The 15,873-nt window shown below is 34.8% G+C and overlaps 1 protein-coding gene across 4 annotated transcripts in view; it reads left to right on the top strand.

The window, feature by feature from the left end:
- Slc13a1 (solute carrier family 13 (sodium/sulfate symporter), member 1) overlaps window positions 1–15,873 on the top strand; it is a 66,858-nt gene that overhangs the window by 17,430 nt on the left and 33,555 nt on the right. For all 4 annotated transcript variants that reach the window (XM_013019996.1, XM_013019999.1, XM_013019997.1 and 1 more), the window contains exons 3-6: window positions 442–578; window positions 3,130–3,317; window positions 3,909–3,966; window positions 4,057–4,105. In XM_013019996.1, coding sequence (XP_012875450.1) covers window positions 442–578; window positions 3,130–3,317; window positions 3,909–3,966; window positions 4,057–4,105 — 432 coding nt within the window. The remainder of the gene's footprint in view (window positions 1–441; window positions 579–3,129; window positions 3,318–3,908; window positions 3,967–4,056; window positions 4,106–15,873) is intronic.

Genomic DNA, 15,873 nt, shown 5'->3' on the forward strand with positions numbered 1-15,873 from the left:
ATTCTGTTTTTTGATGAAATCCTATTTGGTTACAGAAACAAAAAGTGCATTTATCTTGCAAGAAGACTTCAAATCTCTTTGATTTAATTTCATCTATTTTGTCTTTCCCTCCTCCTATTTTTTCTTTTTTTTCTTTCATTTCTTTGAGATAGCCCAACAGTCCTCAGATTCATCCTCCTCCTGCCTCAATCTCATAATGTGGGATTATAGGGGTGCATCATCAGCCCTCATTTACTTTTTTCTTAATAAGACCATGAGTAAGAATATAGAACGTATTTAAATATGCATTCAAGCACATCTACATTTCTGTCTCTCAATACAAAAAAAGATATGTAGTCGAGGTTAAAGTTAAGAGCAGCCTAATAATGGCTTTCTTATACAATAGTATCTTTCTTTTCCCCACACCAGTATTCTTGGTTATGGGTTTAATTGGAATTTCAGGTGGCATCTGCATATTTCAAAGATTTTCACCTGCTGCTAATTGGAGTCATCTGTTTAGCAACATCGATAGAAAAATGGAATTTGCACAAAAGGATTGCTCTGAGGATGGTGATGATGGTGGGGGTGAATCCAGTATGGTAAGTGCTGTGTTTACTACATCCAGTCTACTTTCTGAACAGACCTTTTTGGGCAGGGCAAACATTCAAATAATTAATGAACATCCAGGGAATTGCTTGCATAACAGTGTAGTTCGTGACTTTTTCTTCTGTAAATATGAAAGTGATATAAAGTATGCTTGAGTTGTAGGAAGAAACAAAAAACAACTCTCCTTTCACTGCAGGTCTAATTACAGGGAAATTGGAATAAGTGCACAAAACTCTCTCACCCTTAATGCACCATTGGAGTCAAAGATGAGAGAAGCCTTGAACTTCAACAGGCAAGATTGATAGACTTCAGAGTAGATTTCATTCCTATCTTGTTTATTTGGCTGATTACACATTCAAAGCTTGTTCAAGAGCATCCTTTATCAACAGGGAGCATGTTATGAGCCAAAGACAAAGACATTACTGACAAAATACAAATGTGTGCAGAAACATTACAAGGTGAACGTTTTTCTTTTTAAATCAATTGTTGCAAAGTTAAACAATCAATTAGGAACTTTCATCTATACGTGAAATTACTCACTTGACTGATTTTTTTTCCTTTTTCTCTCATTAAATTAATTGCCTAGTTTGGTTTTATTCCACCTCTTGTTAAGAACATGAATGCAAGCTAAGGAAAAGCTCCAGTGTCATAATCATTTGCATAATAATACTTGCTTTAAAGCCTTAGGAGGGTCTTCGCTTCTCATCTTTCTTCGAAAAATAAGAAAATCTTATTGACTTTGGTTGTGTAATTCCTTCTAGGCTATAGGCATATTTGTGTTTATCATGTATTCAGCAAATTGTTTTGGTAAATACCAAGTGTATGCTTGTATATATACCTGTATGTGAGTGTTTTACATATGTAAACTACATATACTTACACATGTAGAATACATATGCAAATGCATCCTATATACAACATACAAACTTAATTTGAAAAAAATTACTTACAAGTTTTATAACATATATGCATTTAAGGTGCTTTATTCTTTAAGTAATATGGTATCTCATGTTTCTTGAATGTTTTTCTTACCCAAAGGAGAAGACAATGGACTGTGTACAAAATGCCATTAATGACATTATCACCAATGAAAAAACTGTATCTGATTCCAAGATTTCAGATCTTTTAGCTTCCATCAGTTAAAAGTGCTTTTGAGTTTCTGTTTATTAAGAATCTTTTCTCTTTCACTGATGTCTGCAAAGGTTTCTTTTACTTGGTTTCGCACATAGAAAATATTCACCATATCCAAGTCTGAAATACAGTGTGGAATTGTTCTTGTAAATCTATTTTTAAAAGAGAGCCAGAGAATTTCAGAAATGAACTGTAGGAAAGAAGTGTTTCTGAATGATTTTCTAGAGCCTCCTACTCAAAAGAGATTGTACCTTTTTCCCAAGTGTGATTTTTGAAAGTTTGTAGACATGGTTTAATATCCTAAGAAGTCTTAGGGTATGTTACTTTTAAGAACAAATTATTTGTGAGAAAAGACAATGTAATAAATCCAATGTTTGACAACAGGAAGAAATGTCAGATTGAAGAAAGCATAAATGATAGGATCTATAGACAATTCTGAAACCTCATTTTAGCAAGAGTTTGTAACCATTTTCTCCACCTACTCTGTATTGAACCCCAAGTGTGGTGGATTACAAAGACTTATAAATATTAATCTCTCTCCTTTTTCTTTTGTCTTTTTTTGGGGGTGGGGGTCCAGTTGTGGGGTCTGAACTCGGCCTGGGCACTGTCCCTCAGCTCTTCAGCTCAAGGCTAGCGTTCTACCACTTGAGCCACAGTGCCACTTCCTGCTTTTTTTCTTTTTGCTTATGTGGTGCTGAGGAATAGAACCCAGGGCCGCATGCATGCAAGGCAAGCGCTCTACCACTGAGCCACCTTCCCAGCCTTTTTGTCTTCTTGACACCCATACTAACAGCATTATATCAACTACAAAACAAGCAACTCTGTATTTGAAAGTTGCTTGCACCCTTGATTTTTATTAATATTTTTTAAATTACTATTGCAAAGGTGATATGCAGAAGGGTAACAGTTACAGTTACATAAATCAGGTAATGAGTACATTTCTTTTTGAACAATGTCACCTCTTCCCCTCATTTTCTCCCATGTGGAGGTGTAGAGTTCATTTCCAGCACAGTGTCTAGTGAGTGTCACTATTTGCACCTTGATTTTACTTGTATCTGAAATGTGGTATTCATCTGCCAAAAGCAATCCAATTTTAAGCTAATATTACAAACTGTTAATATTGCAAACCATATGCCAACTTGCAATTTGGTGTAAATTTAATGGCGTGTGTTTTTTTTTTTTTGAGTGAAAATTCTTATGGTTCTCTAGGAGACAAGTCTCTTTAGAACTCCACTCTTACATGAGCTACTTTGATTTCTGTTTGGCTCTGATTGTACACAGAGTTCACCATCTGGACAGAAACTTAACTTTTCGATCATTTAGGAAAAAAATGGATTCCCAACTCACAAATAAGATAGTTTGTAAACCAAAGCTAGCACACGCAGCTCCGCACTAAAAGCTCTCTCATTTCAGGCTGACATTGGGGTTCATGAGCAGTACTGCCTTCCTATCTATGTGGCTTAGCAACACCTCTACTGCTGCCATGGTGATGCCGATTGTGGAGGCTGTGGCACAGCAGATCATCAGTGCTGAAGCAGAGGTTGAAGCCACGCAGATGACTTATTTCAATGAATCTGCCACCCATGGACTGGAAGTTGATGGTATCATGTGTTGATCTGGCCACCGTGGGGTCTAATTATTTGGGCAATAAGCACAAACTCAAGAATTCTGAGATATATTTTGAATGAACTCTCTATACATGCATGATGCACATTGAACTCTCATCTTTCCAAAAATCCCCAGTAGCTATGCAAAGGACTAATATAAGGGTGCTAACTTTAAATTTAAAATTGAATTCATAGTCTCTGGGGAAGGGGAGGAAGGAAAAATGGCTTTCATGCTCCCTAGCCAGTTTGATGGACTACTCTTTCATATCTTTACGAATTACTCTCCAAGTTACTCTTCTTTACCCTGAAATGATTTCTTGCTTCATCATGGGACCCTTTAATTTCCACATTCCATTTGGATACAATAAGTAATCTCTCTGTGGTTATTTGTGACTCAGATGAATTGCTCTGAGGTGATGAAAAACATGTTGGGGATATTTGTGTCTATAAAATACTGTGTTAAAATGAATTTTAGGTTGATAATAGGTGAAATTGCTTTTTTAATTTTTAGTAATGCATCCATCTTTGTCCACCCAATAATAACTTTCATACTTAGATTGTTTTCATTTATTTAATGTTTTGCAGAAACTGTCATTGGACAAGAAACAAATGAAAGGAAAGAGAAAACAAAACAAGTTCCAGGGTAAAGAATATTGATATTTTGATCAGGTTCTTTTTTTCAAATTACATGTGAACAGAATTATACAATAGTTTGATTTGATTTATTTTTCAGATTCAGTAATGATGCTGAGAAAAGTTCAAGCAAGGTAGAGATGGAAAAGGTACACTAAATTTACTTATCCTAAACAATTATACCTGAAATTATGTTAGCACATAGTTTGATATGCATGCATTTTAAAAACTGTTACTTCTTTTTTTGTCTAAAATGTCATTTTGTATAACCAAGTCCAAGTATAGTCTAATGTTTGTTAAGTCTTTATGGACAGACTGAAATCAATGTCCACATAGGAACCACTTTTGCCTCTGAAAGTATCGTTATTTTCTCCTTTTTCTAGGATCATGGTTGTTGGCAGTTGGCCAATATAGTTTAAACTAATGTACTTCGAGCCTCACAATATGGTTTCATTTTCTGGTTAGAATCTTGCTGATCAAATTGCCCAACTTTTACTAGGAACATCCACCTTATGAATTTAGACCAACTCTTTTTCATGCTATTATGAGTAATCACATGATTTTAGTTTCTATTGCTATTAAAAAACACAATGCAGGAGTCATGAGTTGCTTCTATCAAAAAAAAGATGAAGGAGGTGCTGTAGTTTTTCCAGTCAAGGAAAGATGGAAAGAGGTCTTTGTAAACTCTACCCTATAATCCATTCCTCCAGAATAAGTCAATATATAAACATTACACTGGATTGCCTTGGGAGCAATGTATCTCCAGACCATTGAAAAATAATCCTGCACAGAAATACCATAGCGTTAGGAATAGGAGAGTGTATTATATGTTACTTCCTCAGGCTATAATACATTAGCATGCAACTCAATGGGGAAAAAAATCCCACTCTTGTATACAGAGTAATTTCTGTATAAAAAGAGAACAGATGCAAAGCTAAGGCTTAAGTCATCAGCTACACATACATTAAGGAGTTTTAAAAGATAAATTTCATGTATATTTATGAAAACATTGTAATCTTTAAGGCTAGAGTCTTTTAAAACATTTAAAATGAAAAGTAAGCCAGATGTGCTATGGAAGGATACATTAAAATTGATAAGAAAACTGAGAAATGTAAGCAGAATGAATGTATAAACACTTAATAGGGAATGTAAATGCACTTGGTAACCTGCCTGCACACCTCGTTAGGCAGTTCATTTTCTACCATGATGCCTAAATTTTGAGTCAAGCCTCTTCAACTTGATTTGAGATCTGACTATGTCCTGGGTATTATAGGATATATCAATAAAATAAATCTCTGCTCTTTATTGTAAACAATTGAGAGTCTATTGGGAATATAAACTAGAAAAAAAAAGTCCAAGAAAAAAAATGTCTGATATGAACCCTACAACAAAGACTCAGAAGCCATGCTCAGAAGCCCTGATGTTTAGAAGTGGGAGCCATTGGTGCAATTTGTGTATATGCTGAGAGGAAGATGAGAAAAAGATGCCGGAGTCTGAAAAGGGGATGATGTATGCCAGCACAGGAGCTCAACTTCCTGAGCACAGGCACAAATCTTCTACGCACTGCTTAAGACTCTACAAGGTTTTATTATCTGACACAGAGTTGTATTCTATAGACATTTATCTTTATTCATTAATGAATGAGTGAATACGAAGTGTGAAAGAAAGCTTATACATTCAGATCAGAGAGTGCAACTCATTAAAAGAACTCTGTGTAAAGAAGGCTTTCAGGAAACTTGGCAATATAGTTAGAGATGGACCACTGTAGTGATGAAACTCTTGAAGAAATTGGGTCAGTTCTTCATTTTATTTTATTGGAGCAGAGAGTCTTGGAGTTGGCTGGGCAGCATGGTAAGTTCTGCTTTTGGGAAGCTCACTTTGGTGACAAGGGCAAGGGAATGTGGACTTAAGTGGTCTTTTGGATTAATCAGACACTGGAGATGGGAGAGAGGAAAGTGTAGCCAGTATTTGCCCTACTGTAATTAGGGAAAGGTATACTAGGATGAAAAAGATCAGATGGGGAACGTAGAGGGAGGAGTAACTTTTTCACAGACAAATTAAGATAGTTGGAGTACCTCTTAGGAAATAGAGATTTATATCTATGTTTTGGACTTTCAATGCTGATTCTATGATCATTTTTGGAACCCCATGCTTAAATTTTCATCTGTATGTCAAAATTATGAAATTGGGGACAACTTTTTTCCCTGTGGAAATATGGTTTTGAAAAGAGATTGAGGAAAGTAACATTTTTAGATATGGTAAGATATCTAAGATATACATATATATATGTTATACATATATGTATAAAAATATTTTTTCTTGCTAAGCAAATGCTCTACCACTAAACAGTAACTGATCCCACAGTTGAGACTATTTTTTTAATAATTAGACCTCTCTTTTGAGGAATACCTATATCTTACAGTTCACATTGCAATTATAATTAACCACACCTGTTTTGTGTAATTTTCACAAGATAATTTAACACTAATGGGTTCTACCAAAAAAACGTACATCTACTTTAGCTACAATACATATGATATATTTGTATTCATAATGTTTGATCTGCTTTTTTGAAGTAAATGGGGGATTTATTGAATTAAAATAAATTCTATGTAGTTCAACATTGAATTTGACCTACAAGTCAAAAAACTATAAATATTACTCCTTTTTGAGGGAAAGTCAAAGATGAGAGAAAAGAAAGACCTGAGGGGTTCAGTTTTTTTTCATAATTTTACTGCACAGCCATATTCCTGCAAAAAATTGAATTTGATTCCTAGTGAAAATTAACTAAAATTTTATTCATTTTAATCCCCACTTATTGAGTATAAAGTTAAAGCAGTTTTCGTAATTTACTTTAAATCTCTCTACTAACACGATTAAACCATCCCAAGATAAATTGCTTATGTCATTTTATAGCATTACAGTACTTCTTTCTGAAGGCAATAATATATACATGAACTTTATAAAGTTTAGTGTCTAGTAAGCAGATTGCCTCAAATAAGCACATGAAAGTTAAGACTTGCTCTCCAATGGTAAAGTTGTTTGTAATAACGATAGCATTGGTTAAGAAACATTTGCTCCAATACAAGCTTGTCAGTGAGCATCATAAAACTTCCCTTTTGTGGTAAAGATCATATCCCATATCCTCCCTCTTAGACTTCTGACTCTGTCCTAACTTTTCTATAGCATGTGTCACCTTATAAATTATATAATTTGCTTACTTTTTCCTTAATGTTTCCTCTACTAAAATGTAAGATCTCTAGGTGAAGAAATTTCTGCACATTTAATACTTATCTCAAATACCTGTAATAGTGATACCACTGAATAAGTATTGAGTAAATACTTGGGAATTGAATGAATAAATTTAGTAATATTTTCTCAAAAATTATCATTATAGCTGGGTACTGGTACTTCATACCTATAATCCTGGCTACTCAAGAGGCTGCAATCTGAAGATCTTGGTTGGAAGTTAGCCTGGAAAGGAAAGCCCATGAGATTTATATTTCCAATTAATCTCTCAAAACCTGGAAGTGGAAATATGGCTCAAGTGCTAGAGTGCTAGCCTTGCACATAAAAGCTCAGAGAGAGCATCCAGGACCAGAGTTCAAGCCCTGATATCAGCACAAAAAGTACAACTATATTAAAAGAACTCTTATTGTAAGAATTATTGTAAGAGCTATTGTAAGAGAAGAAAATATATAAAAATTTAAAGGTAGAACTATAGATCAGATTGATTTCACTTGGGGCAGAAAGATGAGAAATAAGTTCTAGGTATCCAAAAATCAAATTGTAGATTCCAAAGTAAAAATCAAGTTGCTAGTTCGTTCCCTCCTCTGTAAGCATTAGTATTATTTAAAGAGATTCCCAAGAGTTCTATAGTATATCATTCCTAAACCTCTAGGCATCTTCAAATGAATGTAATTGGAAAATCAGTGTGCTTTTAATGAAAAATCTGACATAATTGTTTTTCATTAATGTAATATAATCTGTTGTTCCTTAAAGGGAAAAGTTCAAAGGAAAAAAATCTTTAAATTATATCTTGCTTTTAGTTAGTGTTGTTTAGTCTAGGGAGGTGATGAAAATCCTTTCTGATGACAATTAACAACTTGAAGTCATGTTTTAAATATTTTCTAACAACTCAAAGACCCCAGTGAGCACAGTTGTAAATATGTCTCTCATCATTAGTAACTAGACACATTAATTTTGCCAAACAGATAGCAATCCCAGAAACATCGGGTTCTTGGGCCAAGTATAGATGCTCTACAGGTAAGGTTCTTTCCTTGTATAGTCTTCTATTATCTAGATGGTAGGGACTTTTGGTGGTCAAGGCAATAACAGAGCTACTCAGCCCTCACTTGACACACTCCTGCTGTCTTTTACTTACTCAAATCCTCCTCAAGAACCAGAGCAATAATTTATGACCCAAATTACATTTTGATTCTTATTGACCTCAAAGTCCTAGTGCCATGGATAGTTGCAATTCATTGTTTTTCTATATAAACATTTTACTGTTAAGTTGACTATCAATAATATTGTTTCTCCTATATATCTTCTATATGAATTTTCAAAATGTAGTTCTTCACATTCTGTGTTATTGAAATATTATCTAGCCAACAGCATAAACCCAGCCATGGTGGAAGCAACTGCAGTGTGATCTAACTATACTGTATACCTCCCACACAACATGCTTATTTGAATACTGTCATTTGGTTTTTGAAAACAGCATCAGTGTGTTTCTATAAATCTTCCAGTGGTATTTCCTAAAAGAGGAAAAATTTACATTGTCCTCCAGTTTTACTTTATGTGTTTTGGATATGAAATATTTCACTACTGTACACATGTTAACATGGACCTGAATAGTTTAAAGAAAAACTAAGTGAATAAAATAGAATATACCACAATTCAGCTTTAGAAAAAGAATATAATTGCCTAGAGATATCTATGAGCCTTTATTTGGTTCTATTTTCCTTCCTCATCCAGTTCCTTCCTTGAAAAAATTGTTCCAGATTCTGTGTTACCTATTCTCTTTTCAGTTATTCCTCTTTTCATTTGCCTGCACTAGAGTATGTGTTTTGTCACGGCAACAAATATTCTGAATAACCAAAGTTTCAACAAGACAAAAATAGATGGTGCCATGGTGCCAGAGTCATGAGGACCCTAACTCTTCTTATTTCTGCTCTACCATCCTTCACTTTGAACTCTGGTTCAAGGTGACTTGCTCTGTTTTCCTCTGTCTATTCTGTGCTCCAGTTAGCAGAAGAGAAAGAAGTCAGTAGGTAGCCAATGGCCCAAGAAATTATTTCATTATTGGCTTCAGGGCTATTCAGATTTTCTTTCTCTTTTAATTAGTTGTAATTTATTAGGAATTTATGTAAAAAATGTGGATATCTGTTATATCTATCTACTTATTGCTTATGTGATTTCTATACTGTTTATAATTCCATATCTTTTCATTTCTGATGTTTTAAAACTTTCGTTTTGCATAATCTTTCCAAAATATGTTGATTTTATTATTCCTATAATGCTTAGTGAAGAACCAGAATATAATCCAGGGAGTGTCTTTAGTGGTAAACTCTCAGTTTTTGTTTACTAGAAAGGCCTTTATAATGCTTGAAGTAAAAAATGACCATCAGTTACTTTTGGCATACCAACATTTGGCATTCATTTTGCCTTGGGGCTAGCTATTAGTTAAAATTGTCACTCCTCTGTAGAAAATTTTCACATTGGTTGCTTTTAACATATTGTGTGTGTATGTGTGTGTGTGTGTGTGTGTGTTAGAGTTTCATTTTTATATATGTAAGGTTATATGCCTCCTGCATCTGTGTGCTCTAACAATTAAAAAGAAATCATTGTGACATTCTTCAACATTCAATTGCTTTGTCCTTGTTTTTAGTCTCTTCTCCTTTAACATACTGTATTTCCTTTTTTATCTTATAACTATTTCCTTTTGCTTTAATTCTCTTTTTCTTGCTAAATGTCATGTCAGTGATAACTTAGGTTTCTCTTCCTGTTCTATAATTTTCCGTTATTTCTATTTTGTCCCTTTGTCTATTCATCAAATTTTATAATTGTGTCTCTTTTCCAGATTTGCTTGATCATTGTTATAATCTTTTTGTGTGCTGACATTATTAATTAATAATTCATTTTAATTGATCAGTAAACTTACTTATATTCTGTTTCTCATTTGTTACCACCTTATCTATTTTGTGCATTTAAACACAGCAAGGTTAATTTACCTTGAAACTTCTTTAGGAATTATTTAAGTTCTTTGAGGAAGCTGCCTTTTAAGTCTTCAACTATATTGCTGTCTTTCATTTAACACACAGTAAAGCCAAGTTTTACTGTAAAAGTTGCTCGTGGTTAGGATTTTTAGAAAATATTGTTTTCCCTTTGCTCTTGATCTTCATAAGGGATATGATCTCTGTCACATTTGATTGGCTCTAGCATTATCTTCCATTCCAAATTCCTTTTGCAGCAAGATCACCTGAAATCCTCAGGTCAAAATTCAATTTCTTATTCCTTCTTGTTAAATGACCCATTTGGGCTTTATTTGGACTTAATACATTGTTTGACAAGAGACCTGATCCGTTGTGGTACTAAGAAGCTAAATCTACCATATAGTCTACATATCGTTGCTACAATTTCACTACTGTAGAAAAGTGTTTCAGGTGTGTGTGTGTGTGTGTGTGTATGTTATTTCACTTTGTTTTTGCCTAAGAGAATATAGGGGAAACTTCTAAATATTTAAGAGTAAGAACCTGGCACTGGTAGTTCACTCCTGTAATCCCAGCTGCTCAGGAGGCTGAGATCTGTGGAACATGTTTTGAAGCCAGCCCGAGTAGGAAAGTCCATAAGACTCTCATCTCCAACTTAGCACCAAAAACAAACAACAGGGCTGGGAAGGTGGCTCAGTGGTAGAGCGCTTGCCTTGCATGCTCGAGGCCCTGGGTTCGATTCTCAGCACCACATAAGCAAAAAGAAAAAAGCCGGAAGTGGCGCTGTGGCTCAAGTGGTAGAGCACTAGCCTTGAGCTGAAGAGCTAAGGGACAGCGCCCAGGCCCAGAGTTCAGGCCCCACGACCGGACCCAAAAAAAAAACAAACAACAACAAAAAAACCTGGTAGTAGAGCTGTGGCTCAAGAGGCAAAGTGTTACCCTTGGAAAAAACAACTCAGAGACAGTGCCTAAGCCCTGAGTTCAAGCCCCAGGACTAGGACACACACACACACACACACACACACAAGCACACACAACATTTAGGTATACAATTTTGTCAGTAAATCTTGTACTGAATTATGAGATTTTTTTGCCAAAATAACTTGTTTTAGCCTTAAGACTTTTCATACCCTGAATGATAAAATTGAGATATTTCTCTATCCAATTTTTAATATGTATGTTGATATACCAATTCATAACATGTAACATTGTTCTTGATATTGTTGAATGAAAATCTATTAAAATTTTAAATTAAAATTAAATTTTAGAGCCATAATTACTATTTCATAAATATAAAGAGAAGAGAGGATGACAAAATCATTTTGGAAGGTAGAATGTTAAAGGATGGTTGGAAAATGACTGTTATTGATTGACACTGAATGCTAAATAAGTTCATGAGTAAAGCCAATAAATAATCGAATTACATGGCAGCAGTCTTCCAATTTCTTTTATTGCAAACATGCTGTAGGAGGGGGAGGGGGAGGGGTCACAGTTACATGAGTAACGTAATGAGTACATTTCTTATCGAACATTGTTAGCCCCTCCTTTGTTTTTTTTTAAATGTCAAAAAGTGGGAGTAAGAAAAAGAAATGTGTTCATGAAGCGGTTAAATGCCCAAATGCCTTTCCCAGTTCCACACGGATGCACTTTTCTTTCTCTACCAAACAGAAGTACAATCTTTAGACATGGTCATGTGGATGCAGGCACAGTTCAGGAGAGGATGTCGCTATGAAAATAAAAGCCCGTGGATTGAATGTTGAAAACTCCACCTTACATTGGACCAAATCTGTGCTCTCCAGGAGTGATGGGCAGGGCTGGGGGTGGGGGGGACGGAGACAGCCAGATCTTCCCTGGGGAATGCAATCAGCACAAGAAAAACCATAAGAACGTATTGAAAGTACTGTTTTCTCAAAAAGACGCCAGTAAACTAACACCACAGCTAACAACAAAACTCAAAACACTTGGGCAGAGTTTCTAGGCAGCTTCCCATTGCCTTGAATGTGAGCAAACAAACAAAATTTTTTAGGTAACCGAAGAAAGCCCCAGGCATGAAAGAGCTTCCAAGAAAAACGAAAACAGCTACTTGCAGAAAACAGTATATGAGAGAAGGAAGTGTCTGTAATATATTCAGAGAGATAAGAAAAGAAATTATATACATAAAATACAAATAGCACTCTATAAAGCCCAAGCCCTGGAAACTCAGGCATGTAATCCTATCTACTCAGAATGTTAAGATCTGAGGATCATAGTTCTAAGCCAGACCAAGCAGGAACGTCTGTGAGACTCTTATCTCCAATTAGCCGTCTAAAAAAAGCCAAAGTGGAGCTATGGCCCAAGTAATACAGCACTAGCGCAAAAGCTCAGAGATAGAGCTCAGTTCCTGAATCCAAGCCCCCAGGACTGACACAAGTGTGTGTGTGTGTGTGTGTGTGTGTAATAGATTTTTTTTTATTTTTACTTTATGTAAAGATAAAATCTTTACATAGGACAAAGGAAAATTTTATAGACAAAATAGGAAGTAGCAACATTAAGAAAACAGGAGTTTCAGGTAAAGAATAGAGAAAGCAGGATACACATTAAAATACTAAAATATTTTCATAATGGAAGAATACAATTTTTTTTCATTAAAGGCCCACTGGGTGTCAGCATAGTGAACGAACTTGACACACAGGGTTGGTCTGTCTCTAAATCACTGAGATTCCAGAATAACAGAGCATAGCATAAAATCCTTTGGAAAGACAAGAAATGTGATTTATTTAAAAATGACAAAAAATAAAAATGTTTTACAGCAGTGGTAGAATTTGAGAACAAGAGAAAAAAAATGTCTTCCAAATTCTTAGAATTTTGTAGAGCCAGGAGGAAAAACGAAAAATAATCAGTTTTATGACAGGAAGAAAGAAATATCACCCAGATAATAGGAATAGAGGATTATTGATGTGGTTATGTTGTTCTTTCACTTGATTGTTCTGAAAGAAGACTTAAACAATTAGGGAATTCTTGGAACTGATTTAGTGGCATATCCTTTAAAAAATAGGCAAATTGACAGGGATAAGAAAAAATATATGCATATACATATACATCATATGACTCTGCTCTTTTCAGAGATCTTTGTACAACTCTAAAACAATTGAACTATGATAAGCAAAGATATTTCAATGCACGATGTTAGAATGAGGGTACCCTCAGAGCTTGAGTGAAGAAAGTTGTGGAAGATGAGCATAGAGTATGGTGAAAATTTCACTGCAACTTCTTACGTTTAAGAAATTAGCATATGAAATGATGTATTATTAAAATGAGTGCAAAGATATGTCCCAAAATACCTACAAGATTGTAAAATGGCTGTGATAAGCAGAAAATGTTTAGCAGGAACTAATGCCTTTTGCAATTATCCTTAAATAAGTTTTCATCATAAATAGAAAGCTTAATGTTTTCATGCCTTATGTAGTGTAAGGAACTATTTCTGTGGCTGTGTGGAAACCATTGGTTTTGCTCATGTATGTTATTTTTAGCACCCAAGTCTACAAAGGAGTAACTTGCTCTTGAAGTCTACAACCACTACCACTAGGTGGAGGTAATGAGTTACATCTGGGGCAGCAATGTCCTTGGGGGATGTATCTGTGTGATGATGTCATAGGCTGCTTCATTTGGTCATGCCCTAGGTCAAAATGTTTTCAATTACTTGGAAGAGCGTGTGGAAGGATGTCATGTATGTCTAATACTTAATGAATCACAGACAGAATCAATACTGAATATAAAAGTGTAATTATGGTAACAAGTAGTATGAAATCTTAAGTAAATAAAAAACATTCTGCGGAAGTAGGGGGACAGGAAATCACTGAGTAGGAATAAAGATACAAGGAGACTTATGTAAGACTCATGGACACTCACGTTCCATTTAAGACTCATTTTATCCTTTGAAAAATTACATCTTTAAACCAGATCTTCTTTAAATATCTGCCTGCTGAAAAAATCTCTGATTTTTATACAAATAAATGTTTTAAGCATTTTAATATCCAAATACATATTTTTTCTGATTGTAAAAGATGCAACCTGTATCAATTAAGTAACAGATAACACTAATTCCGTGATCAACAAATAACAATTTTAATACTTGGATGTACGTAATTCATGTTAGCCTAATTTCTAGACCTATACAAGGACAGGGATATGGTTTTCTTTTGTTTTAAAGTAATCATCATTCTGTAATTCCCCAAATTTCTCCTTACACATTGTGACACAGGCATTTTCCTGTTCCCACTGCAGCCATGAAAATGACATTTGATCACCTAGTACAGCAGCTACTTGACCACTTCTGCTCCGGCCATCCCCAGCTTCATGCTTGTTTCCAGATGATCTACTTCTCCTTCTTCCCTTGATTTGGAATTACGTTTTTCTCTTCAATACTCTTAGGATAAAATACAACATTTGCGTGCACACACACACACACACACACACACACACACACACACACACACATCCTCCCACTTCTGGAGAGAGTGATTGTTTTCTTGGTGTCTGCAAACATGTGAATCCTAAGGGCAGTGTGTCTTAGTGTCGACTTTTAAGTGATTTATTCTAGCTAGAGTTAGACTATTGGTCCTAGGTTGAACTATTGTCTGAACAAAATACTAAAGATTACGTTCTATAAAATGTCATCTTTTTTTCCTCATTTATTTGGCTCAATTAGTGGCTCATCTCAGCTTTTCTAAAAAGCTACATTTTTTTTTCACTCTCACTGTTTTCTACTGCTGATCATGGTTTTCACTCCTTGCTTGAATCAGCCCAGCAGTTACAGGGTTTGAACAAGAATTACAATAAATCTAGTTGTAGGGAGCTAGTGTTTGCTGCTAGATAAAAACTGTGCATCTCCTATTCCACCTGAAAAACATCCACCCTCTTCACCTTTAAGAGGTATTACAATTTTATGTGGAATTAAAATGTATCCTAAATTGCAATGCCTGTCTAAATGATCTATATTTGCATAAACATCTATTTTTAGGCAGTATTATTAATGTTTGTTTTAAAGGTCTTTGTACAGAAAAAAATGTGTGGTAAAAAGTCCATAAGGAATTAATTATTTTCTGTTCTGAATATTTTATTTTAAATCTGCCACTACAATTTAAGCATTGTTTTTATGTATAAGCAAGTGTTGGCAGCTAAGGTTTTATATTAAATCCATTTTTTTCTTTGAATTTCTGAAAGTTTTAATGTCAGTGAGAGATTATATGCACATTGTATTTCAAAATACCCATTCTTATCAATTCAATCATACGTAAGCCCTAAGTTTTAGTTGTCACTTAGTGTTGTTCATAAGAATTTTTAAGTGTATTTTTCTACCTTATTTACATATAATTTTTGCAAGTTCTCAGTGGAAATTTGTATCATACTGAAAATGTAAATCATTTCCACATAGAAAATAATATAAAAATAAATGAAGACACTTGTGAATTTACTTCTTCTGAGTGAAGAGTTGATATCTCTGGGGACTGACCTTTAAGTGAATTAACAAGTGAAAGGTAAATTACTATCCCAGAGCAGCTGACCTGGTCATGCTAAATGCCATTTCCACATCCATCCGGACTTTTAGGGAGTATGATAATGTTTTCCTTGTCAGGATTTCACACACACACACACATACACACACACACACACACAGACATCTTATTAAGCCAGTATCACACACAGCACATCTATCTGATCAG

This window comes from Dipodomys ordii, unplaced genomic scaffold, assembly GCF_000151885.1.
Source record: "Dipodomys ordii isolate 6190 unplaced genomic scaffold, Dord_2.0 Scaffold48, whole genome shotgun sequence".
Taxonomy (NCBI): domain Eukaryota; kingdom Metazoa; phylum Chordata; class Mammalia; order Rodentia; family Heteromyidae; genus Dipodomys; species Dipodomys ordii.